At 36.2% G+C, this 25,711-nt stretch overlaps 1 protein-coding gene across 1 annotated transcript; it reads right to left on the bottom strand.

Annotated features, from left to right (window-relative positions):
- Window positions 1-809: 809 nt before the first annotated feature.
- Window positions 810-24,844, bottom strand: LOC139734997 (LIM and senescent cell antigen-like-containing domain protein 2). Its single transcript, XM_071645771.1, has 9 exons — window positions 24,782-24,844; window positions 20,778-20,869; window positions 14,241-14,351; window positions 8,406-8,451; window positions 7,648-7,714; window positions 6,000-6,120; window positions 3,540-3,580; window positions 1,748-1,778; window positions 810-894 (listed from the first exon to the last, which is right to left on the bottom strand). Exons 2-9 carry the CDS (start codon window positions 20,858-20,860, stop codon window positions 810-812), a joined length of 585 nt encoding a protein of 194 aa, XP_071501872.1. The 5' UTR covers window positions 20,861-20,869; window positions 24,782-24,844.
- Between the last annotated feature and the right edge of the window lie 867 nt (window positions 24,845-25,711).

Below are 25,711 nucleotides of genomic sequence, written 5' to 3'. Positions count from 1 at the left end.
AGAGAGAAGGAGAAAATATGGGCAAAAACATTCACTTTTTAGTATCTCAATTTCAAGTGGGATCAAAGCTTGTGAACATACAAGAAACTCTTGGTGAGTTCACAAGAGAGTAAGTCTGCAAACCTTTGACATCATTTCACGAATACCCACAAGGAAATTTCGCATTGAAGACATACCAGTTAGTCCGCTGGTTAGTCATACACAAAATAACTGTTTTGAAAACTAAAATTTTGAAAATCATATACACGAACAAGAGTATACTCAAGATCCATACACTGTCATCTAATGGCAGTCATGAGTGTCTACTAGTATTTCCTGCAACATGTCTGTTAATTTTGTTTCATTTATGCTTGCAAACACAATCCACTGTGTCCAGGCATTTTGCAATTTATCCGCTTTTATCTGAGTGAAGATAATTTCTTTCCAGAACATTTATTTCCAAACCATCAGCTACATTTGAGGCTTATTCTCTTTTCCAGACATTTGATCACATGACATTGTCACTACACCTACATTTGTAATTACCATATATACGTACGTACATGTACATGTAGTTTTGACCTTAAAAAAAGAAAAAATTCAAACTGCACCTCTTCATATTTTTATTAGTTTCTCATTTTGCCCCATATTAAGGAAACTTTTGCTGTTCTATATATTTATTCTCTGCTATCTTTAATAAGAGTCAACTAGAACCTGAAGTGCACATTCACTTTAAATCTGAGGTTGTACTTCCCTTCTCGAGTTAATACCCCATACTGCCTGAGCCCATTCTAAAAGGGTTGAAGGTGTGGCTGCAACGATTTGGCAACTTACCTGCAATGAGTGCAGTTGAAGTGGTAGGCGTGGTAGGGTTCCTGCTTGTATTTGATGAGCATTCCGTCTTCAATGACACCACTGCAATACAGACATATCAGCGATAAAGATGAAAACTGATAATCTCACAGGGATAATATTCCCTGTAAAAGCTGTGTTGAATCAATGCAGTAAAAACAAAGCAAGGAATTTTGGAGAAAAAACAAATATTAAAAAGATGAATCTCTGAATGAAAATGGACAAATCTAGATCAAATATGAATCCCCTCTCATTAACATGCTGTATCATTGAAAAAAAAAAAGCTATTAAACTAAAGAAAGCCATTTTTGAAGATATATCAATATCATAAAATGTTTCATACAGTCCTGGCGACTACATCACATGTCATGGCCTCCACCAAGATACATACGGTGTATATATGCAAATATGCACACTCAGATACACACACACACACACACACACACACACACACACACAAAGGGCCTTAACAAGACCTATTTACTGTCAGTTTTTTATTTATTTATTTTTTTTAACTTTTTACCTTATTTTATTATTTCCTTTATTTTAGAATGGTGACTCAAGAGATCAGGCACTTCACAAGAGACCGTGACCCCAAAGAATGCATCCCAAATAGAGACTGAATTGTAACCCATAATCATATTAATGAAAAATTGAATTACATTCAACGACGGACTTAACAATGCCCTAATTGCACATCCCTATTACAACTGCTCTTGTACAATTATCAGCTGCATTAATTCAGCACCTGAGGGTCTCCAGGAGTTCTTGCTTGATCAATAGCGAGTGTACATTGAAAAATGGGAAACATTTGAAGGCAGTTACTCACACATACACACACAAAAAACAAACAAACAAACAAAACAAAAAAACAGACCCATACACAAACACACAAACTGACGGAATTTGTACTTACTGACAGCGGTAGCAAATATGCTTTCCAGTACCTGTAGAACATCAAGGAGAAACAAAACGTAGATCAATACATTACGTTTGATACATTTTCCCTTTATAAATAAATACCCACATATACTTATAGTTTCACTGAATGCAATGTACACTGTTGTACTTTGAAAATTTGATAAAAGAGACAAATTACACTGAACTTTCATACTTAAAAAAGAAAAGCAAAAAAAAAAGTCCCTCCAAGCATATTCCTGGATGTAATTTACTGTGATTCATGATAAACTATAGTTTGTCTTGTCATTTCATTATCCTTCGTTTTACTTGTTGCCCTTTAAGGTTATGGTAGACATACAAGTCAGATACCTCAAAGCTGTATTAAAGTCCTCACTATTGTTAGCTCATTTAAACTTCCCACCAAACAATCCAGATTTCAAGATGATCTAATTGTCATACTAACTTTCTACTCCTGCAGTCTTTAAAGGGTGTGTACAGTTCTGGTCAAGATGAGGATTTACCTTTTAACATTTTGTGAGAAATTCAGAAACCACTCTATCAGATGTCATAGAGCATGCAATTCTAAGGGGTATTAAAAGTTTATTTGATGAAAATCGGTTTTGAAATGGCTGAGATATCCAAAACAAGGTGAAATAAAGAGATCCTAATAAAAGGCGTGGCCTGTCGCCCCTTATTATTATCACCTTTTTGGATATCTCAGCCATTTGAAAACCAATTTTCATCAAATGAACGTTGAATCCTTCGTAAAATACACGCTCTTTCATATTTCATTAGAGGTTTCTCATTATCTCACTTAGGAATGTTCAAAACATGAATCTCCACCTCAACCAGTACTGTACAGTCCCTTTAAATTTTCTTCAAATCATTTACAGCATGGCCAACTCTAATCACAGTCTACCATTCAGCAAATGGGGTTCTATATTAGAGCTGGGATTATATCTCCATAGATGCCAGCTACAACTGTAAGTCCATCACCTAAATGTAACAAATATTTATCCTTCCCCTTTTGTAAACTCTCCCAAACTTGCGCTTGAGATAACCTAGCCTAATGAAAGAAGGGTATTATCAACACCTCCCAAATGTATCCAATCTGCAAATTTACACAAGACAGCTCAAGAGTTGGTCAAACAGCAGGAACATTTAACAGTTTTAAGCACACAAAGCATGAATAATTTATGAGAAGCGGACGACGAAGAATGATGCGTTTTCTGTAGCATGCTGTGTAGTTTCCAGTCCAGCTCTGAACAGTCTTCTTGTATCTATCCAAAGTTGGTTTCAACATCACTTGCAAGTAGGATCCAAATCTAAGTTGCTTTCTTCAGCCTCGTTATATAACACTCCATTCCAAATACAGCAAAAGTAGAATCTTCTATGTAATGAAATTTTTGGGCTTGTTCAATTTCATTATACTTTACTTGCTTATATCTGTGAGCCTGAAAGTATTTCTGAATATAGCTTAGGATCTTTGTAAAATAAACAAACAAACAAACAAATCATATTTCATTTTTGCTCAAGTTCAAAAGCTCAGGAAATCTGCAAAATGTCCATACTGGGAAATATACTGTTTACCAAATGCCTTTTGTTGTCCCAGTAGTTTTGCACTGTCCCTGCAAAGTTCAAATGTGAGTCTAATTCAAGGGGCAACATCATAAACAGCTGCTGCCAGACTTTGCAAAAACGTCTGTGTGTGTGAGTGAGTGTCCGAAATTGTAGCTGCAGTGTGTCAGGCTGTGTATGTCTGTCTGTCTGGGTGTATCTGTACTGTAAGAATAAATGAATTTACTTACTTGCAGCCTTTTCTTTCAAGTGGCATGAATGACACAGAGCCCTGTTGATAGAAACAAGAAAGAAACCCTCAAACATATCATAAGCAGATACCTACTTACTTGAAACAAAAAATCACTTGCATACATTTTAAACAAAACAGCAATTCTTCAACCCAAATTCAATGATAGCACTTGGAAATATCTCATAAATTTCCAATCTGTAGTTTGTAGGCATAATTCATAATGATAATTCATATTACATCATCGTGATCTTTTCATTGGAAATTGTAATGATATGATTTAAATTTTGAGAGATTTTTGATATCATCTATCAGACAATTTGGTATCTCAAAGGCAGGTTCCAATGTTCCTACAAATTCACTGATTTATCCTCAAATTTCAACAAGTGAATTTCATACACACATCACTTATAAAAAACAACAACAACAACAACAACAACAACAACAACAACAACAAATATTTGGACCATTACTTCATTGTAATGTTGGCATCTCATATACAAGTGTACATGCACTATCATCATCAGCATGAACAATAGACTTTAACCTTGTGGTCATTTATCCACTCATCTAGCTTTGTTTTTGTAATGTGTCTAGGATCAAATGAAATAACTCCAGCTGCACCTAGTTGTCAAAATCCATTCCATATGGGAACCTGGTGGCCTGTGTATTAAGTCTATGGGGATTTCAGAATTTAGTATGGAGCGGGCTAATAAGCAAGTCTTTCCATTGAAAGCATGTCTGAGAACACTTTGTACTGTAGCTACACACATTGAAGATGGATTAAAGCAGGTTTTTCCACAACTTTCTATATGCAACGCTTTGCAGTTGCATTTTTTTTTTTTTTACCAAGCTACATTGTGCCATGTCCTTGCATGCAAATGCACTGAATTTTGAACCCACAAAGATGATGCACAAGGGGAAAAAAATCCTGAGGGGAGAAAAAAAAATCCTAAAGTGAATCTTTTAAACCTTGGTGAGGCAATTACCATTTCCTGTGGATTAGAATGTCTCCAAGGCACGTCTCTCCCCTTGCATTAAAGGTGGCTACACTCATCAGCGCAATGCATCATGGGAAAAATGGCTTGTTTTGAAAGCAAAATTACCTTTTTTTGCATCAGGGGGAAAATAAGCTAGCCTAACATTCCAGTAAATTTTAACTTTTTCCATGCCATGTCTTGTTGTAAAACAGTTGGCACGTAAGATGTACAGTACTGTAAACAATTTTGTCTTCAGGAAAACTGATCTATATCAATCTATAACACTGTAACAAGATTCAAACAGCAAAAGTTGGTATCATCATCACATGAACAATTGATTTTAAAAAAAAAACACACACAAAAAAAACACATTTGTGTATAAATATTGCACTCATATCATCTCACTCCCAAGTACTATCGCAGAAAGAAAATTTTGCATGAATTTGGGGGGCTTTAATAAGATGATGGCCTTTTAGTCATGGCACAAAAAAAAAAGGAACTCACAAGGATATGTTTGCCTATGCTGCAGGCCTTAAATGTACAACCCACCAACCTTGTCATTGATATACCGGTATACAAACACAGCCATATCAAGTGCCACTCCACTGAAATTAATATACAATGTACGTAGTGGGACAGTGGCAAACTCAGAACAGGAAGTTGTGGTTTCATACTGGTTTAAGTCTGCTACAGAAGCCATTATGTTGTATTTGAAATAAGAAAAAAAAGAAAGGAACGAAAAAATACATGAATCAGCTGCGCATGTGCCAAATTTTGCATCAATTTTCCATACCACAATGAAAAGAAATATTAGAATATATGGACTCTGATTGGGAATATATCATAAAAGAGTTCAGCAGTAAGCAGCCATTCCAAATTGATATGGAAAAAAAAAATCACTGAGCATGATTTTTTTTAAACTTCAAAATCATCTTTTAAGTCTGAAATACCAGAAACATCTACCATAAGTCATAAATGTACACACACAAAAAAGAGAAAAATAGCCAGAACATTCTATCTATAATTGCTTCCACCAAGAAGGGTTCTTTTGTGCTGATGTTGGTTTGTGTGTCTGTTTGCTTGTTTGTTTGTCTGTCTGTCTGTCTGCCTGTTGAAAAAAAAGAAAGAACTCAAACTTATGAATAGATTTGGATGAAATTTTCAGGCAAATTTGATAATGACACAAGGAACAGATTATTAGATTTTGGTACTGATCCTGAACACTGTCTGGACCCTACGGGAGGAAATGAGCTGCTTGTTGGTGGTCTGTGCTCTCCGGGTGCTTTTCCACTTTGTTACTATATTTCTCTAGTTGACACTTACAATCACTCTTGAAATTAATATTATTTGCATGACATTCCTGGTTTGCTGTAAGACTGCTACGTACCAACCGCATACTGTGCAACAAAAACACAGTAGTCATATCGCTGTATGTAAACACGCACCACCACAGCATTATCATGTGACTCAGCCTGACTTACCTGCCACGGTTCTTTACGAAGCCCGAGTCGGCCAGCTCCACGTTACAGAGCTCGCACAGAAAGCACTGTGGATGCCAATTGTTGTTCATGGCTTTGATGACACGCCCTATCACAAATTCATCTGCAAAGGAAGCAGAAAGTAAAACGAGATCAGTATGAGATCTTTTGACATGTGATTGTTAGGAAAAAGAAAACAAAAATATATGTTTGTCCAATCATATACGGTGTGTACAATACGGACATTCTTACTAGGTTTAATAAGGGTGCATTTATCAACTCTTTTTTTCAGCAGAAACAGGTTTTCCAAATGGCTTTCAGGGATTTTTTTTTAGAGATGATATTGATAAACACAAAGCTGTTTTTATTATGGGTTTCGGAGAGCCTTTTTGAAAACCACAAATTTGTGCTTTCTGAAACAGGTTTCAGCCAGAAATGTGTTTCTAGAAGCGAGATAAATGCAAAGCTGTTTTGAAACAACTTTGTGCTGCACACGCTGTATATGAGACCCCATCTCCTCGGGGCAAATGGCGTAATGCAGCTGCACAGTAACAAGGCCAGTTTTCGTGTTGGCGATGAGGGCTTTGGAAACGACTTTTGATAGTGGGTATGGAAAGCCGTTTCAAACAGGGGAAAGATGATAAATGCAGCCTTTGTCTAGTTTTCTATTGTATTAATATAATTTTTGAAATAATTCAAGCATGATACAGAATCATCAAGGATAAGAAAGTTTTTAGAAGCACAAAACAAACTCTTTGCAAAAAAAATATAAAAATCCATAGCTGTCGTAGAACTGTATTTTACAAGACACTGTACTTTACTAAATCTCAGAAGAAATCATAATACAGGCAGTGGTCTATGCCACTTTTTCAACAAATAATAATGAGAGGTATGCAGCGAATTGTTATGACACGTGGGAGTATCCTCAGCATGCTTCCCAGTTCCTTCGCAACTATAAAAGAAATTTACCGTCAGTTGATAATACTAATAAACATATTCCCAGTTTCACACACTGAAATTTAAATAGTATAAAGGTAATATTTGAAAAAATACCTACAAAGTAATCTATTACAGACTTTATGATACCATTACTCGCGTGGCTTGACATGTTTTATGATCACAATGTGTGTGTGTGAAGATGGCAAAAACAAACCCCTGCTGCCAATTAGCCTTACACTATCAAACTGCCCATTACATCTGGCACTTGCAGTTGGCTAGAACCCACAACAGTCATGAACAGAGACTATGCTCCAGAAGTTTATTCAGGGCAAAGTGGGTGTGTCCACGGAAGTGCAACATAGTCTATGGAATGGTCGCTGCAATTTAGTGTGGAAATTGACCAGGGGGCATTTTTCAAGAAGCGTTTTATTGGATTTTTTTTTTTTTTTTTTTTTTTTTTTTTTGGACACATTCACTCTTAGCTAATCAGAAGCTAGGATCTTAATACATGTAGCTTATAACACTAACAGTAAGTCAGCAAAAAAAAAAGAAAAAATGAAATGTCCCAGATACTGGTAAAGAACAATGACCCCCCCCCCCCTCCCCCCCCCCCCCAAAAAAAAAAGAAAAAAAAAAGACCTACAGTCTGGTAGACAGGCCACACATCTTGAGGAAATATTATGTGGGTACAACCTGTAATTCAAACACTTACTGCATTTTCCGCAGCATGGAGCAAACAGGACGTTGAAGTCATGTTCACAGTACTTCCTGCCTTCGAACTGCAGACAAATAAAATTTGATACACATCGTAATATCTCAATTTGCTCTGAGCACGGCAAAACATCGTCTTGGGTCCAAAGTTTGGCATCCTGTGTTCAGCTCACAAAGTTGTTCAAATTCAGCCCTTTGACGGAGTGCAAACTGAACTTTTCTTGATTAGAATTACAAAATCAGCATTGCACACAGATTTATGATGTTGAGTTTTAACGACAAACTTCTTTTTTTTTTCAAATGGAATGTACCTCTTTGTTATAAATGGCACATGTACAGAAAAAGAATTCTCAAGTTCATTTAGGGTAATGTGAGAACTGCTGTATGTACATGTATCCTAAATAAGTTTCTCCATTTGGGACTTAAAATCAGATAATATGGACATCATATTTATATGCATAACAAAACAAATATCAGAACTTTCTGTACTGCAAATAGTATGAAACCCCCCCCCCCCCCCCCAAAAAAAAAAAGAAGCAATGAATAATATATAAAAACAATTTGTTTTACTTTGTTTTATTTAAATCTCCTCCACTTCAAAACTGATTTTCATCAAATATACTTGAATTCCTCTTACAATTTTATGCTCAATATCTCCTATAAATGGTTTCTATTTATATTGCACAAAAGGTTAAAATTTGACCCCCCCCCCCTTTCTCAACCAAATCTATACCTTCCCTTTAAAGGGAACACACTCACCTCAAAGAAGACCCCTCCTGGAAAAGGTCGGAAGCACTGAGCGCATCTAAGAACAGAATGAGACACGAAAAGTGATGAATCACCAGGCAGTTATGACATGGAGAGCCCTTCTTCATCAACTCAACTTTCACACATTGAAAGCATCAGCCATCTTTGGCAAGTCCTTAATTAAAGGGATGGTATAGTATTGGTTGAGGTGAGGATTCAGCTTTTAGCTTTTTGCGAGATACTTGGAAACCACTTCATGAAATGTTAATGAGCATACGATTCTAGAAGAGGAATTCAAAGTTTATTTGATGAAAATCGGTTTTGAAATGGCTGAGCTATCCAGAAACAAAGTGAAACAAAGCAATCCTAATTAAAAGTATGTCCCACCTTTTATTAGGATTGCTTTGTTTTTGATATCTCAGAAATTGCACAACTGATTTTAATCAAATGAACTTTGAATTCCCTTTACAACCATATATCAATGCTCTTATATATTTCTTATGAGGTTTTTATTATCTCAAAAAATCATCATCAAAAAACAATGGAAACCTGAAGCCGCATCTCCACCAAAACTGTACCATCCCTTTAACTGCCATAAACCTTCACAATGGCAACTGAGACTACATGTACAAGCATGTACACTGTTTGTCCAGTCATGAATCAAACAACTTTACACAGCAGTCGTAGATATTGGTGCATACATACATGTACATGTGTATTCTGTTGAATGTTTCTGTATTTTACATCTTCGTATTCTTTGGTATGAATTCTTTTTATTCTCAAGTTCTGCAATCTTTGGTAGCTAGAAATATGTTTACCCAAAAGTCATAAAAAGACACGAAAAGAGAGAAGAAATATTTATTTGCATCCATACATCCCACAATGCCTACATTGTAGCAACTGTGCTATTCTCTTGAAATTGAGCCTGTGTCTGCACGGATGCCAGAGAATAGAAGAGACGGCTCAAAAAACAACGCTGTACACCTACATTCTATTACTACACTTGTACGTGAAGCTACACTGTACATTGTACTTTATACATGAAAGGGCCTGCACTTTGAAACTTCACAGCCTGAATTCAGGCTTTTGCCTGAAAACTGTCATCCCCGACACACTCTACTAGCAATCAACTTCAGATCACACATGTATGACAAACGGCTTGTGATAAAGGCTATGGGCTGTCTGGGGGCTTAAGCTGGCAGAGACACGATGGATTGGATGTGACGATACACATACATGTAATATCCTGGTCTGCTCTTCCTCCAGACAGACTATTGCTTTAATAGTATGCTATACCACAATTTTTGCTTGGAACCGGGAAGACATTTGTGGCCAATAACACATAGTTTGCAGGCACAAACCCTTATTGGTCGTAAAGGAGTCTGTGTGCGCCAAGACTACCAAGGCACTGCAGCCTCTCCCAAGAAGCTACAACACATTGCCAGTGGTGCATGTAGTAGTCTTGCCGCAGACTCCTTTGCAGCCAACAAGGGTTTGTGCCTGCAAACTAGATAACACACACATTGCCAGATACATCTCCTTCAGTTCATAAGCGAAAAAAAATCAACACAAAATTGCAGATTATGTACACTGTACTCTGTCTTGATACCACACTAGAAAATTGATTTTAAAATATCCGAGATATCCAAAAACAAAGTAAATCAAAGTGGTCCTTATAAAAAGTGGGATCCACCATTCATTAGGATCACTTTTGTTTTTGGATGTCTCACCCATTTCAAAACCAATTTTCATTAAATAAACTTTGAATTGCCTTAGAATCATATGTTCTTTAATGTTTCACATAGGTGGTTTCCAATTATGTCACAAAAAGTTAAAACTTGATGTACCAAAAATTCTGTCATGATGTCTTAATGCAAAACAAAATCAGTATCATCACACCAGCAACAACAACAACAACAATGTATACAACTTTAGCAACGGGATAAATTATAAACATTTCAATGAAGTCATTTCCAAAAGAACATGGACAAGTTTTCTAGGGGTAGAACAAAAATTTTCTTTAAAACGAAGTGTCAGAAATCAAGTTTACAATCCGAGGTACTCAGTATGGATAACAACCTACTATGCAAATGAATGTTTTTTACTTTTGGGGAGCACTGTTACGAAAATCACAAAATACTCAGGCTGACTGAAATAAAATCCCAGAATACAGGTATACAAAAAAATATATATATAGATATAATTATAAAAAGTGACACACTGTCGAACTCATCAAAAAGGTGTTGAGCAAAAAGTGATTCGATACAGAAGACAGCTAGGGATACAAAGTATGATCTACATAGTAGGCCCTACATCCTTAAAGGGACTGTACAGTACTGGTTGAGGTGGGGATTCATGTTTTGAACATTCTTAAGTGAGATAATGAGAAACCTCTTATGAAATATGAAAGAGCGTGCAATTTCAAAAAGGATTCAATGTTTATTTGATGAAAATTGGTTTTCAAATGGCTGAGATATCCAAAAATGTGATAATAATAAAAGGCGACATGCCACAACTTTATTAGGATCTCTTTGTTTCACCTTGTTTTTGGATATCTCAGCCATTTCAAAACCGATTTTCATCAAATAAACTTTTGATACCCCTTAGAATAGCATGCTCTTTGGCATCTCATAGAGTGGTTTCTGAATATCTCGCAAAACGTAAAAAGCTAAATCCTCACCTCGACCAGAACTGTACATACCCTTTAAAGGAGAAAGGGAAGGGTTATAGGGAAAGTGGGACTAAAATGGGGGCGGGGCATGAAAATGACATTTGAAAATTGAGTGATACAGGGAGTGATGACTGAGGAGAAGCTAAGGTTAATATCACACCATGCACCACTCAGCTGGGTTTGGCTCAGTACTTTACACACAGCAGTCCAAAGCTCCTGTGAGCCTCATAGTCTCCAAATTCTAAACCTTTTTTTTTTTTTTCGTGTGTGACAAATTAAGGGTTATGACTGGTGGCAGGGCTTTTTTCTTTGAACTTGAATTCAGAGCCTATTTTAATAGTTGGCATTCTACTTGATACTACAGTACAAGCAATGGTACAGTGCTATTTTATAAAGACTAATTAAACGTTGCCCTTTAGGGAAAAACAAATCTGTGAGTATTTTACAAGTGTTGTCACAGTCATTATATGCCCTTTTCATCCACTAGGTACTCTATAGAGGTTCTATCCTACCATTCAAGTAAATTCATTTATTTTTGTTTCAAGTCTTCTTCTTGTATCACTCAAATTTTCACTTACATTGTAAATGGCAAAGCTTTTGCTTCATCTTACTTAAAATAATTTTCACTCACAGTACCATTTCTTTATACATGTACATTGTAAGCATGAAGATCAGAACTGACCTGGAATTCATAAAGAAGAATAAAAGTTTCCTTCATTTTCACTGTACAACTACTGGTACTCAATGCACACAGTATGGTCTACGCTCTTGTACCATGTATTATCCCATATGTATGGATGAGAAAACAAGAGGTCTGAATTTGAGACTACAGCTTCAGGGAGTGTCTTGAATGAGGGAACCAGCTCTATGGACCATTCCTCACATACTTGTCCATGTATAGGAGCTCGCCTGCTACACAAATTACACACTGTATAGTGGAACAGTAGCGATGTACGGTAGAAGAGACACCGAAATTTGTCATTCTGATTTGTACTGTTTACACACTGGAGGGAGTGGGTCCTGAAGAAAGGATGTACAGTATGTCCCCCCCCCCCCCCCACAAAAAAAAAAAAAAAATACAATCAGATTTTCGCATTGATAACAGTAACACCCATTATGATTAAATTGTCTAAATGCTACTTCAGGGTCTTAAAATATAACATTTTAGCTCTATTTTGCAGGAAACCCCATTCGATTTGGTTAAGCGGTCACAGAGAAATGTTGATTGTTGTAAAGCATGTCATGAGTCTGATTCTTCCAAGTTTAGCACTTCGATGATCTTGTGTGTGAATACAATAGACAGAACTTGGAGGGAAGAGATTCCCGACATCCTCTACAAAATTCCTCATTTCTCTTTGACTACTGCAGCAAATCGAATAGGGTTTTCTGTAAGATGTGGGCAATGAGTTATAGTTTCATACCCTGAATTTGTATTTAGATTGATTCAACATTTTTAAAGATATCATTGTGGAGGGTCCCGTTGTAATTTTTTTTGGGACATACGGTACAGTATTTATAATCTTGTGTCACACAACGACAGAATTTCATTCGCTTATTGCACGGCACATGAAGTAGCACTTGAATATTAAAAAGTAGAATTCTGGAGTAGATAAAATTAAGTTGTCTGATATCAATTAACAAACAAAGAGGGACATTTCATATTAGCACAACAGTGAAAATTTGATCACAATCAAATACAAATTAAGGAACTTACAAAAATTGTGAATTTTTAGTGATTTTCATAAAACGCTTCTTGAGCCAATGTGAACATCATACAAATGTGTAGGGCCTACGGGTCATGATGATGTCATATATATTCTCACAACTTGCCACAGTTTTTCTACAGAATCTTGAAATTTCCACATTTCTTTTTTAATTCAAATGCAATTAATATCCCCTAGTTTCAAATCTGCTATGGGCCACTTTGAGTAAAAATAAATAAATAAATAAATAAATATATAATAAATAAAATAAAATACAAAAATAAGGAACACAGATATTGGTATGTGGCTACACTAGCATAAATCATTCCATATTATGACAACTACACAATGTTAAATTACATCTATGTACAGGTAATTCCATTTCGCCCAGACTTTACTGACATAGGTTATCTACAATCTTTGTATCCTGTACTCATACTAATTGTTTGCATGCACACTAAAGGGAATCTTTTTTCCCCCACACAAACATGATCCAAATCCAGTTTATTTTTTTCAGACTACCGGATGATTTTTGAAGGCCTGCTTGAAATTTCACACACACCATACCTGCATACAACCTTTAGTGCAAACTCAACTACCTACAGTACAGCTTCCTCATCGAGCACACAGTGTTTATTCAAGTCTCTACACTCTAGGCAAAACACTAAATACAAACTCGTCACTGACTCAATGAACTACAATGCATTATATGATACTTTCAGCCTCCAATACAGAGATAATCTGGTGTAAATCAAAATCTGTTCTTGTGCAATAAAAATAATGTACATCATATAAAGCAATACTCATACAGTTTATACTTCATACACCACAGATGCAGACACGCCAAATACATTGTATGCCCTTCACCTTGAATACAAGAAATAAAGTACACAGTCTTTCAGTGCTTATCAGCATAACACGTCACAGACACTTCTAAGTCTTAATACGAAACAGGATTTATGCTCAAAATTGAACTTAAACTCGATTCACCAAGTTATACTCAATAAATTGAGTGTAAGATCAATTGCAACTCTTTATGAAACAGGCCCCTGGGCCCTGTTTCATAAAGCTGTTCGTAAAGTTACAAACAATTTACGAGCGACTGGTGATCACTTCTTGTGCTGAATTATGGAAATTCTGGTATTAAAGTACAGCACATCAGAATTGGTCACCAGTCGCTCGTAAGTTGTTCGTAACTTTAGGAACAGCTTTATGAAACAGGGCCCTGGGGGTGTTTTATAAAGCTGTTCGTAAAGGTACGAACAACATACGAGCGACTGGTGACCAGTTTTTGTGATGAATTATTGAAATTCTGGTAAGTATAGCACATCACAACTGATCATCAGTCGCTCGCTCGTATAAGTTGTTCGTAACTTTACAAACGGCTATATGAAACACCCCCTGGTGTGATTTGAATGATAAACAAAATATATATATATGCAAAATGTTAATTACTACGAAATAAGAACTTACACAAAACAGTGCTCATGCCAGACCTCCCCATGAGAGTTGACGATGCGCTCTTCCTGCTTGAAGCCAGAATGGCATCGCACACACACGGAATTAATCAGCGACATCTCTGTACTGTAGAAAAGAGAAAGAAAAAAATTTTGATTATACACCTTTAATTTAATCATTTTCAACTGAAAATAAAGCTGTATCCATACAAAACATTGTTGTATAAAACAATATATATTCTAATATCAAAATATGGCATAATTCTTGTCTGTGAAACCTTAAAATTCACAATGATAGTATAAGATATCAACAAACTTGTGACATTGGGTTGAAAGTTGCTAGGCAACAGTGCTAAACACCAAACACCTATATGGAAATGTACAAATTAATTGTCCTTATTGCCCATAAGTTTGCCATTGTAACTTTTTGCACTGAGAGCACTCAATGCATGAAAATCATATCTACTGTATTTGCTAAGTGACTTCCACTCTGTGCTTGGATTCTCCCCTCTGCCACACACAAAGACCAAAGATACTGTATAAGTTGTTACTTTTGTGAGTGTTTACTTTTTGTGAAAATGTTGCCATGTGCAAGGGTAAGAGAGCATTTACAATAGCGTCGGTATCACTTGTCAAAAACATCTTGCAAAAACGTGTGCCATGTCATTTGCAAGAAAATAAAAATCACTGTACACAAAAATATTAGTTTAATAGCCAAAATGGAATGGTTGTTGAGACCAAAATTACTTCAAATCATGTGCATGCACAGTAGGGTGGCAAAAAATTGTGATACTTTAATAGTCGTTTGCAATGACAGTGCACGTCGTGGTGAATCTATTTTCGCATGGATTTCATTTTTAAATAGCTGTGAGCATACAAGATTGTAAAGCATTTGAAGTACCGTACAGGCTTTGAAGTTGAGAAGTACCAGTAGCTGCCACTAAATATTCATAGTCATCGAAGAGAGAAGCCTACTACAACTTCTGTGCAGAAAAACTTTCTAAACCAAAGATCATATTGAGCTGGCTTACTTCAACATATTGTGGCTAACTTTACTAAGGTTCACAAAAATTTGGCATGTATACCTTTGAGTTAACCTAAACTTAGTTAACTTTGTTGATAGTGACAACCCAAGCGGCTTTAAATTTTTAAGTGCAGGGACTTAAAGACTTTAAACTTTAAAGTTATTGACCGTGTGAAGTGCCAGTCTCATATTAACTAACTTAGGGAATATTATCAATAGTCCTAACCACACAAAATCATGTGGTTAGAATGTGGACAACTTGATAGGGGCACCCCACCTGAGCTTCATTCATAAGTAGCTGGGCAATCCCACAATAACTATTCCCTTTTCCACTTTTGATATTTGAGCTTTGATGATAAAAGTAATTCAGATTTGCCTCCTTATGTTAATATATTTTCTTGAAAAGAATAAGTGTGAGAGATAGTATAGATAACATTGAGTTCATTCAATGGGTGGATTTTTTGTTATATCACATTAAACGTCAATTTAGACAGTAAAACAGGCATAGAAAACGGGACATTTTAAGTATCAGAAATCTAAACAGTAATCTAAAAAAAATTAGCAATGAAACTGAATCCAGAACAGTTCCATTGTACAATCTACATCAGATTTGAAATAAGAAATGTCTCTACCTTTCAGATTTACTTCATTTATTAAATGAAAATGGATTTCAGTTATAGCCTGTATGATATAGGCATGTCTGTCCATCCCGTTACATACCTTCACCTGTTAATTTCTTTTGTTCCCAGTGGGCAGAAAGAGAGTTTTGGTGATTAAGTAGTTTCATTACGGGATAAGTTGAAATGTTTTAACCAAAACTAGCTTAGCTTGAAAGCAAATTTAATGCAATTGGCAATCAAACTTAAGTGTTGCTTTGTCTGTCCACTTTTTGAAGGTATGTAACAGATTTTAAGAAGACTCATTTTTTGAAAAATAAGCCATATCAGTGCAGTTGCTTGGATTCATAAGACATGCCAGGCCAGCATCTACATAATCAGTATACTTCCACTCCCTAGGGAAGTCCCACAAGTTTCTGCCGTGACTTGACAGTAGCCAAAAACTTGTCTGTCCACTTTGTTACATACCTTCACCCATGTTTGTACCTTCATTGAATATAAAATTTAATAAAAAATACAGAAAGATGAGTCATCAAGGTTTATGGCCTCAGAAAGACATCATATACTAACAATGTCTGAAATCATTTTCCTTTGTGAATCATTCAAAAATGTGTGAATTAATTTTTTCGTGTGTGGACAGACAACCTGTACAGTAAACGCATGTGTCTGTCCATGTTCGTACCTTCCTTGACAGATGATGGTGACATCTTTCTAGTAATAGAATTAAACATGATCTGGATACTTTTATTTCATGTCATACACTATTTTTATTAGCAGATTAGAGAGCTCAGATGGTTTTAATATGAAATTTTGGATGATTCCACATGTGAAGGTACGAACATGGACAGACGAAGGTATGAACATGGACAGACGTCTGTCCATGTTCGTACCTTCAAGATCAGATTCCCCTCATGATTATTATCCTTCAGGTGCTGTAATTTTACATGGTCAAAATAATTTGATTTCATGTAATAATTTTTTTCCATTAGCAGATCAGAGCATACAGATGTCTCTTGTTAGAAATTTTGAACCATTACACAAGTGAAGGTACGAACATGGACAGACGTCTGTCCATGTTTGTACCTTCAATGACACAAGCTCCCTGACCACATGGTTAACATTGTGTTGTAACTTTAAACAATTGTATTTCTATGAAGAGCATTTACTTTAAGTAATTCATACACAGTATAAAAAGTAACAAAAGTTGTTTTTAAAGGCCCTTGCTTTCCACATTGGCTTAATAGAGAATTTAAACTAAACATGTAAATAATGTTATGACTAATCAATGTTAACATTTCACAATATTTCATAAAATAATGTACATACCCCGGAAATATTCAACTTTGCTTTCATTGTGCATGGTACCTGAAAATATTAATTACAGCTTCTTTCAAATTCTGAATAAGATATACTGCTGAAGGGGACCAATGTCTGTCCATGTTACATACCTTCACTTTTGTGAACATGATGATCCAAGGTCCAGTAGAAAGAAAGGGTGGTCCTAACATATCTTTTCACATTTTGATTATGGCAGAACACATATTTCGCTACATGAAAATAATAAAATGGCATTTAATTAGCAAAACTTAATTTGCAGCCTGAATGTCCCGTTTATGTGCCCCACTTATTGTGAGATTGCCCAGCTACATTTGTAGCAGGTCCATGCCTTGACAAGCATGTGGTTCACCTCGACCCTTAGGCTCTGAGTGACTTCTGGTTGTAAATAAATACCACACCCCAAATGCCTGGGAGGCAGGCACTCTCACAGGGTGTTCAAACGCAAAAAAAAACTAGAACCGGAATTTGTCAACACTGACAAATTAGGCGATCCGATCTCTTCGAAAATCAATGATTTGAGTCCTGATCCCAATAGGCATGACCATACCGGTTTCATTTGTGTCGAGGAGACATTGGCCGCGTGATGTTTGGATTCTCATTTAGAAAAGGAAGTCAGACTTGCCATCTTTGGTACCGAATTCCATATCCACTAACGAAGATACAGAATGAAGTATATTACTTTGACCTTTGACCCCACTTTGCACACCCAAGATGGCATCTGAGAAAAAACTGGTTACTTTGTGAAATGATCCTGGTAACGTGGTCTTTGTGTGTGCAAAATATTGGAAAGATAGGACATGTATTCACCAAGATACAGGATGATACATTTATGACCTTTGACCCTAATTTACCTACCCAAGATGGTGTTCGATCAAGTAGTTGTTACCTTATAAAATAATGTACGTCACACGAACTAAACATGTGCAAAATATGGGGGTACTAGGGAATGTCTTTCATGTGTTATTGCAAAGAAATTTGGAAAAAGAAAGAAATATCAAAATACATCGAAGCTAAGCTTTAATTTAAGCGAAGTTTTTCGACGTGATTTCGACGTCGTATGAAAAAAAACGGAGGACACATTAACGATAGCGCAAAGTCTCAGCTAACACATATTAAAATCTGGGAGAAATTCACCGTAGGATAAGTGAGATAGTGCTCGATAAAGACAGTCATGTTAATTTTCATTTCAAGAAAAACTGCACGCCTAGAGATAACTCGCAAATGGGTCAAATTTGACAGGGTTACCTTCAATCTATTTTTACGAGGTGAAGACTTCATCCAGCGAAATTTTTGATGATTAAAAATGATAGAGTATTAAATTAGCTACAGCATACTGAAATCTGGGTGAAAATTGGCCAAGGATAAGTGAGATACGCTCGAGTAAACTTGAAATTTGATGACGTCATTCTGAAAATGTACTTTTTTTCTTTTATTAAGAAATTTGATATCTTTTCATCATTTTTCCAGCATCGCCAACCCATGAAATGACATGTACAACTCATCTGCTTTCAAAATATGTAAAGAAAATGGGGGGTCATCGTCCATCCTGGCGAGTAAATTCGGATTTAAAATTGGCGGTTTTTTGGCATTGTTGCATTGTATATCGCCATTGACGCGCGCGCGGAATTTCAACTTTGTCGGGCCCGTATGACGTCATATTGAGTCGGATTGACTTGAAACTTGGTAGAAATATTGCTTGATATTTCAAGCATCCGATAAGGGTGGAAAACGGGAAATTTGTATTGCATATGAGCTGTGCGTGCGTATATGTGCGCGCACGTACGCGTCCGTCCAATTTTTTCACTTTTTCAAAAAATGCTCCAAATGGTCTGAAACGTGTGCAAAAAAAAATTTGAGCTCGATTTGAGCATACAAATATTTCAACACGCGCGTACGCGCACGTTTTAAGAGAAAGTATGAATTTTGAGAACATGAGTAGAATGCGCATCAGTTGAAATATATGTGACGTAAATTTCATTGAAAAATTCCATTCCATTAATGAGATATGATTGAGAATGTGTTTTCATATAATGACGTCATAGTGACGTCACGGTCGACTGATCACAATGATTTTACAAGATTTGTCGTTTTTGCAACACGATACATATATGGTATAAGTTTGAAATTGATAGGCAGAGGAATTTCTGAGCTAACCTCTGCACAACTTTTGTCCAGAAATAAAGAAATAAAGAATCCGTACAGATACAGAAGGTGATCCGAAGGATACTCGGATCACCTAAATATACTAGAACAGTATAGCTACTATACGATAAATTTATATCTGAACGCTAACGAAATGACGTATAATGAAACGAGTTTACGACGTATAGCGAAACAACAGTCAGAGCATCGTTTCGAACTAGAACTCAATGACGAATCAGCAGTCCATCATGTCCATTAGGTGTCTGAACGTATGGTGACCACAGAACGGTATAACTGGGCGGGACTTAATGGAAGCGTGCACGAAAGGTGACCCCACAGCTGTCACTCATGACCATAAGCAGCATGCGTAGTGGGAAAACTGTAAGCAATACGACGTTTTCCTGAGCGGTCTGTCGGCTATACGATAATTCCTCATACGTTGTTTCGTTATCCAGTTTTGGAATAAAATGGCTTGCGTCTGAACAGGGGGGGTAATATCAAAAGTACAGCGAGCTTGCGAACACTGCATCCTAAATATAGATGTTGTGTTCTTCTAGTTATGGAAGAAACGTTTTGGCTATCTGTGCTGCACAATACATCAGAGAGGGCTACTTCAATTTTCGAGGCATACACATCATCAACATACAATTTGCCACGATAAGAATTTCACTGGATATAAAACATACACATTAATTTTCACCTGCAAAGGCGTGAGACTCACACCTCAGGGGTCTTTCTCATAATCACATGCATATCATGCTTTTTTTTTTGGCAAAATAATCCAAGATTATTACATTTAAAGGGTGTGTAAAGTTCTGGTCGAGGTGAGGATTTAGCTTTTAACATTTTTGCAAGATATTCAGAAACCACTCTATGAGATGTCAAAGAGCATGCAATTCTACAGGGTATCAAAAGTTTATTTGATGAAAATCGGTTTTGAAATGGCTGAGATATCCAAAAACAGTGTGAAACAAAGATATCCTAATAAAGTTGTGGCCTGTCGCCTTTTATTATCATCCTTTTTTTGGATATCTCAGCCATTTGAAAACCAATTTTCATCAAATAAACATTGAATCCTTCTTAAAATTACATGTTCTTTCATATTTGTTGCTGTTGTATTATGTGATTTTTACTCGCAATATGTATTATTTGTAACAGGACTCACTTGAAAAGCAGGCCCTTGGGCCCTGAACGTGACTACCCTGCTCTTTTTTTTTTAATAATAAAACTGAATAAATAAATAAACAAATAAATATTTCATGAGAGGTTTCTCATTATCTTACCTAAGAATGTTCAAAACATGAATCCCCACCTCAACCAGTACTGTACAGTCCCTTTAATATGCACTAGACCGCACAAATTACAGCTTGAAAACACTACAGCTTCTTGCAGTAGAAGGAAGAGGGGACACCCCCTACCCCTGTTCTCTCACCTCGGCCGTTCGGGTGGCGCTGACGCGCTGCCAAATCTCACGCCTCGCTGCTCCATAGACTTGCCATCTCTGCTTAAAACCATCCCGCTAGCCTACGGCAGTGCATAAGGAATGTATACAAAACATGAGTAAAATGTGACCCAGAACAGCTAGCTATTACCAGCAGTTGCCATAGATGCCATAATACTGTAAAAGTGGATATTTTCGCACTACTAATTTTTTGCGCTCGGCGGGGTAAGAAGAGTTTCGCGTTCGGCGGGGTAAGAAGAGTTTCGCGTGTTTTTAATTCCGCGGAATCAAGTCATCAACTGCTGGAACATATGGCAAACAAATATAATCGCGTGCTTTTATTTTCACGCTAGTTTCGGGTTGCGCGAAATGTGCAAAAATTTCCACTTTTACAGTATACTTTAGCTGCTGCACTATCAATCAGCCGGTTCACTTCACAATTTTGAGCAAATACGCAAAACGCACTGCACTTTTTGATTTCATCATAAAAAATGTTAGCTGTGTGTCCAGGCCATGATGTAAACCTGTGGTGTACTGGATCTTTCTCTTTCTCTGGACCAACGACCATGCATGTTGACCAGTAATGCACTCAGACCTATCTCAGTGGCCACCTGTTCATTGCAACCACCACAACTACCTTCTGTTTCGGAAAAAAAAAAATTAAATAAAGAAAAATAATAACAATGAATAATAATAATAATAATAACAATAATAAATAAATAAATAGATAAATACTGTCTTTATTATGCTCTGCACAGAGGTCATGATCTATATCTTTAATACACTGTCATGGACCATCCAATCTGACTTGTAGTCAACATTTGACCATAATAGTAGTCACAGAATCACAATTTTGCCCCAGCCACAGTAAATCACTTGTTAGGAAGTCCTGCAAGCATTCCAAAATCTCACTCATAATAGCATTTCACGGTCTCATAAGTTTTTATGAAATACAAACAAAAATCTGTTCTCACATACACGTAATCATATATTTCCCAGATATAACTACATTGTACATGTACAAATTTGTGTATGAAAATTCTTACACAAATGCTCATTGGGCTTGAATTTCATGTAATAATAACCTTTTTGAGGCCAAAATTCAAAATAGTAATGATTTAGAATGGTTAACATTTTGGTAAAGTGATATCTATGAACTACACACTCTGAGATATAATGGCAATTAGAAATGCATAGTTCCTTGCATTCACATGTACATATTATGTGACGTAGATTCTATACACTTGTACCATAATTGTATTGGTTGCCCTTTTTAGAGGAGCTGGGTAAAAATCACCTTACATAGGTTAAGCAATATTTGCACATTGAAATGTCTTTTAATGATAAGAACTATTTAAACACAGTTTTAATTACAAATTATGCAGAATAACCAATGGATGATTTTGTTTCTACGTCAAACGGCAGACGATCTGAGCTAGGAATAATGTAACTCTGTTATTCTGATAACTCAAGATATACACTGAACTCTACCTGCTCATAATTGTTAGACTGGTTGAAACCTTGCTATCAAAGGCATAATCCACCATTTGCCTATGAAACAAAAATCGAGCATTAGTAGTTAACAATAATTCTAAAATGTCAGTTAGGGATAGAACCAACCAAAGTAAAAATCTGTACCAGTATAATCGATGTTGAGCATTGGTAAATATACAAAATGTGAACAATAGTTATGATAAAAATGTTTTACAGACAAAATCATCTACAATTAAGGTTTGATGAGAAAAATAGTGATATCTCCTTATATCTTAGGCCTTATTGCAAAAACTGCATTCATATGGCAGGATGTTTTGTGATACAAGTGACCTACACATTATCCATCAAAGTGATATCTTGAACATTCTTTAAATCACTGCTCCCAAAAGTAAACAGGACCTTCAACAAGGCTGACATCTATGATAACATTATTTGTTTATTTTGTATTTTTTCTCACATTTGTGGGAAGGAGGATTGTAGCAAAGTGTAAATACTGACATCATTTTCTAAACAAATTTAAGATAACCTTGAAGAGACATATGTACATGTACATTCTTCTTTTTTTTCACTTTTTACTTCTTTTATCAGTTTTAAGAATGTTGACACTGGATGCTTGTTTACATTGTATCGTACTATTCACAAACTGTACATTGTTGAGCGATTCCATTTCAGAAATTCTTTTGTTTTCCTTCACTATAAAAGAAAGCTGAATAATGAACTTAGAAATGTTTCATGTAAAGAAAAATGCACTGTAGAAGTGTGAACAGAGTAGGCAAGATTGTTGGAAACAAATGACAAAACTGACAGGCCTACAATGTACATGTATATTTTGTACCCCCATAAACTTGATTACGTAGATCTACAAATTCATACTTTTAATTACCTGATCCAAAGAGATCTTTCTTTGTTTATGTGTGTATGTGTGTGTGTGTGTGTCAAGAGAATCTTCAGTTAGAATGCACGATCAATGCAGCAACAACAAAAAGATAATGAATGATGAGTATGTTTCTTACTCATCGTACATTTAAACAACCCACTGTTCTACAGATACACACGTGTCGGCCCAACATGTCTGTCATTACACCTTTCTACAGCTGTAGTACAATAAATCTACACTAACTCTACAATTAACGATTGTCTCTTTTCTGAACACAGCTCTACACTGAAAGGCGAAATTGATTGCATAATAATTTGTACTTAAGAATGTAGACTGTCATAGCTAGTACTCTGTATATTGGCTGCTGGAAATAAATGTCATTAAACCAAACAGACCTGAATAGTTTTGAATACACAGGATCATGTGACACTAAAAATACTAATGTGAACAACCAGACAAGAACTAGACTCTATGTTTGCAAAGTACGACGTGAGTCAACTGCAGTTCTTCAGGATTGGAGGAAATGAACAAAAGAAGTTTATAAACGTCTAGAAATGTTATTTACAGACACTGTAGTATGTACGAATATAGACTCTTGTTAAGTGTAGACACTGTCCTGTATCAGTGTATGCCCTATATGGTATGCGTATTGGGCTGCTGGTCGCAGTTAATTCTGACTCAACTGTATCGTATGTTAGACCATAGCTATAGATGTCTAACGTTAGACTTCGACTTTTAGATATAAATTACCATGTTTGGGTGTAAGTTTTTTGCGTTTGATCTGTTGAACAATGCAATGATTACCGGTACTTCAATGAATCATTTTAATTCACGACCAGATACAGACCGATCTTTTTCGGTCAAGGTGTTAACTAGTACAACTGGGGCCTAGGTTTCTATATAGTAAATATAGAGCAGTTAGCAAATCTACCACCAGTGTGTGGTGTCTTGTAGAGAATAAAGTATACAAGCATGTATTGTTGGATAGAAATCTAGACTAGCTACATTTAGAGTCATAGAGATAGGACATACATTGTAGATGGGATAGATCAGTGAAGATTAGAAATGTAATAAATTACCGCCTTCTTTGAAAGTACTGTCCACCATGTCAGTGATAGTGTGTGAACTTAAAAGTTAAAATTAATAGTCGTAAACTTATATGGATATAATACCATACCATCCATAGCATAGCATAGCATATCATAGATTTAATTTACAATGATCCCTGAAAGAATGGTGAACACTTTCATCAGAATATATGGTAGGTGTCTAACTGTGCGTGGAGCGAGATCCAAGTATATCAGCGATTCGGTAAATGTGTTATTTTAGCTGTGTCATTGCAAGGTAACACTGCCTGCGGGATTTGACCTCTTGCTGGCAGACGTGTACGGGGGCACTCTGCGGTATGCGCGGCATGCAGAGTCCGCTGAATTCATAAGCTGTTCATGCTCTGACTCATGCTGAGATAGGGCTGGGACTTTCATTTGTAATATTTGCTGAAGCTCAGGCTGCATCCAAAAACTTTACCGATATCTTACGAGAAATCCCACAAATTTACCCGCGTTTGCTCGCTAAGAAAAGCAACGACAATAACTAACTTTGAAACTAATCCCAAGATACTTACGTTCTTGTCATCGGTATTGGCTGAAATCGTCGATATGCCACTCCTAAAATTTACCAGCCGCTCGATTAGCGGAAGTCGATTTCCCGTGAAGTAAACTCCGCTGGCTCCCCAAACTCATGTGATTGAGAATATCGAAATCATTATTGATACGAGCATCAGCGAAAAAGGGGGCACGGTGATCGGAATAGCGCCATCACGTGATCAGAGTTTGAAGAGGAGGGAAGGAAAGTTTCAAACTCGTGTACATACTATTACTACAAAAAAGTAGTAGTTTTGCCAATTTTGGAAGAGCAGTGCGTTATCAACTGATATAAATATGCAGAGTGAGGTGATGACGTCATCAACTCAAATTATTTTGATATTAAGCAAACAATTACGATGAAAATTCAATTATCTGCGATAAAAGTGTAAAACATGGTGTTATTCCTGGCTGAATATAAGTCGGACGTAGTATGATTCAAAACTGAGTTTTAAATGCGTTTGAAGAATAAAAAAGGTAACTGCAGGATATTGCGTGATTTATGGCAAGTTGTGAGACAAATGACATCATTGACTCATTGATTTGCATTTGTATATCAATTGCCTGTTCAAGAAGCGTTTTCTAAGAAAAAACCACCTAAATTTCAAAATTTTTCATATGTTCATAGATTTCTGTCACTTAAATTCAGTCTTTTCACATTACTCCTTCTCATTAGACTATCTTTTGTGACTCGTCTGGAATTCCTTTTTTCAATATTCCACTTTTGCCTGTCACCAAGAGTCTGATTGAAACAAAGAAAAAAAGTTCCCGGCACTTAGATTTTGACATACATTGTATTTTATTGTAACATTGAAATTAGTCACAGGCAGAAGTAGGCGACCTACCAATAAAAAAAGAAGAAGAAAGAAATAAATAGTCAGTGGCGGATTCCAGGGGGGGGGGGGGGAGCG

Source organism: Diadema antillarum, unplaced genomic scaffold, assembly GCF_040938485.1.
Source record: "Diadema antillarum isolate AM-2024a unplaced genomic scaffold, OU_Dant_1.0 seq00000561_RagTag, whole genome shotgun sequence".
NCBI classification, from domain to species: Eukaryota; Metazoa; Echinodermata; class Echinoidea; order Diadematoida; family Diadematidae; genus Diadema; species Diadema antillarum.
Note: the sequence above shows the minus strand (reverse complement) of the source record. Positions and strands in the feature narration are given on the sequence as shown.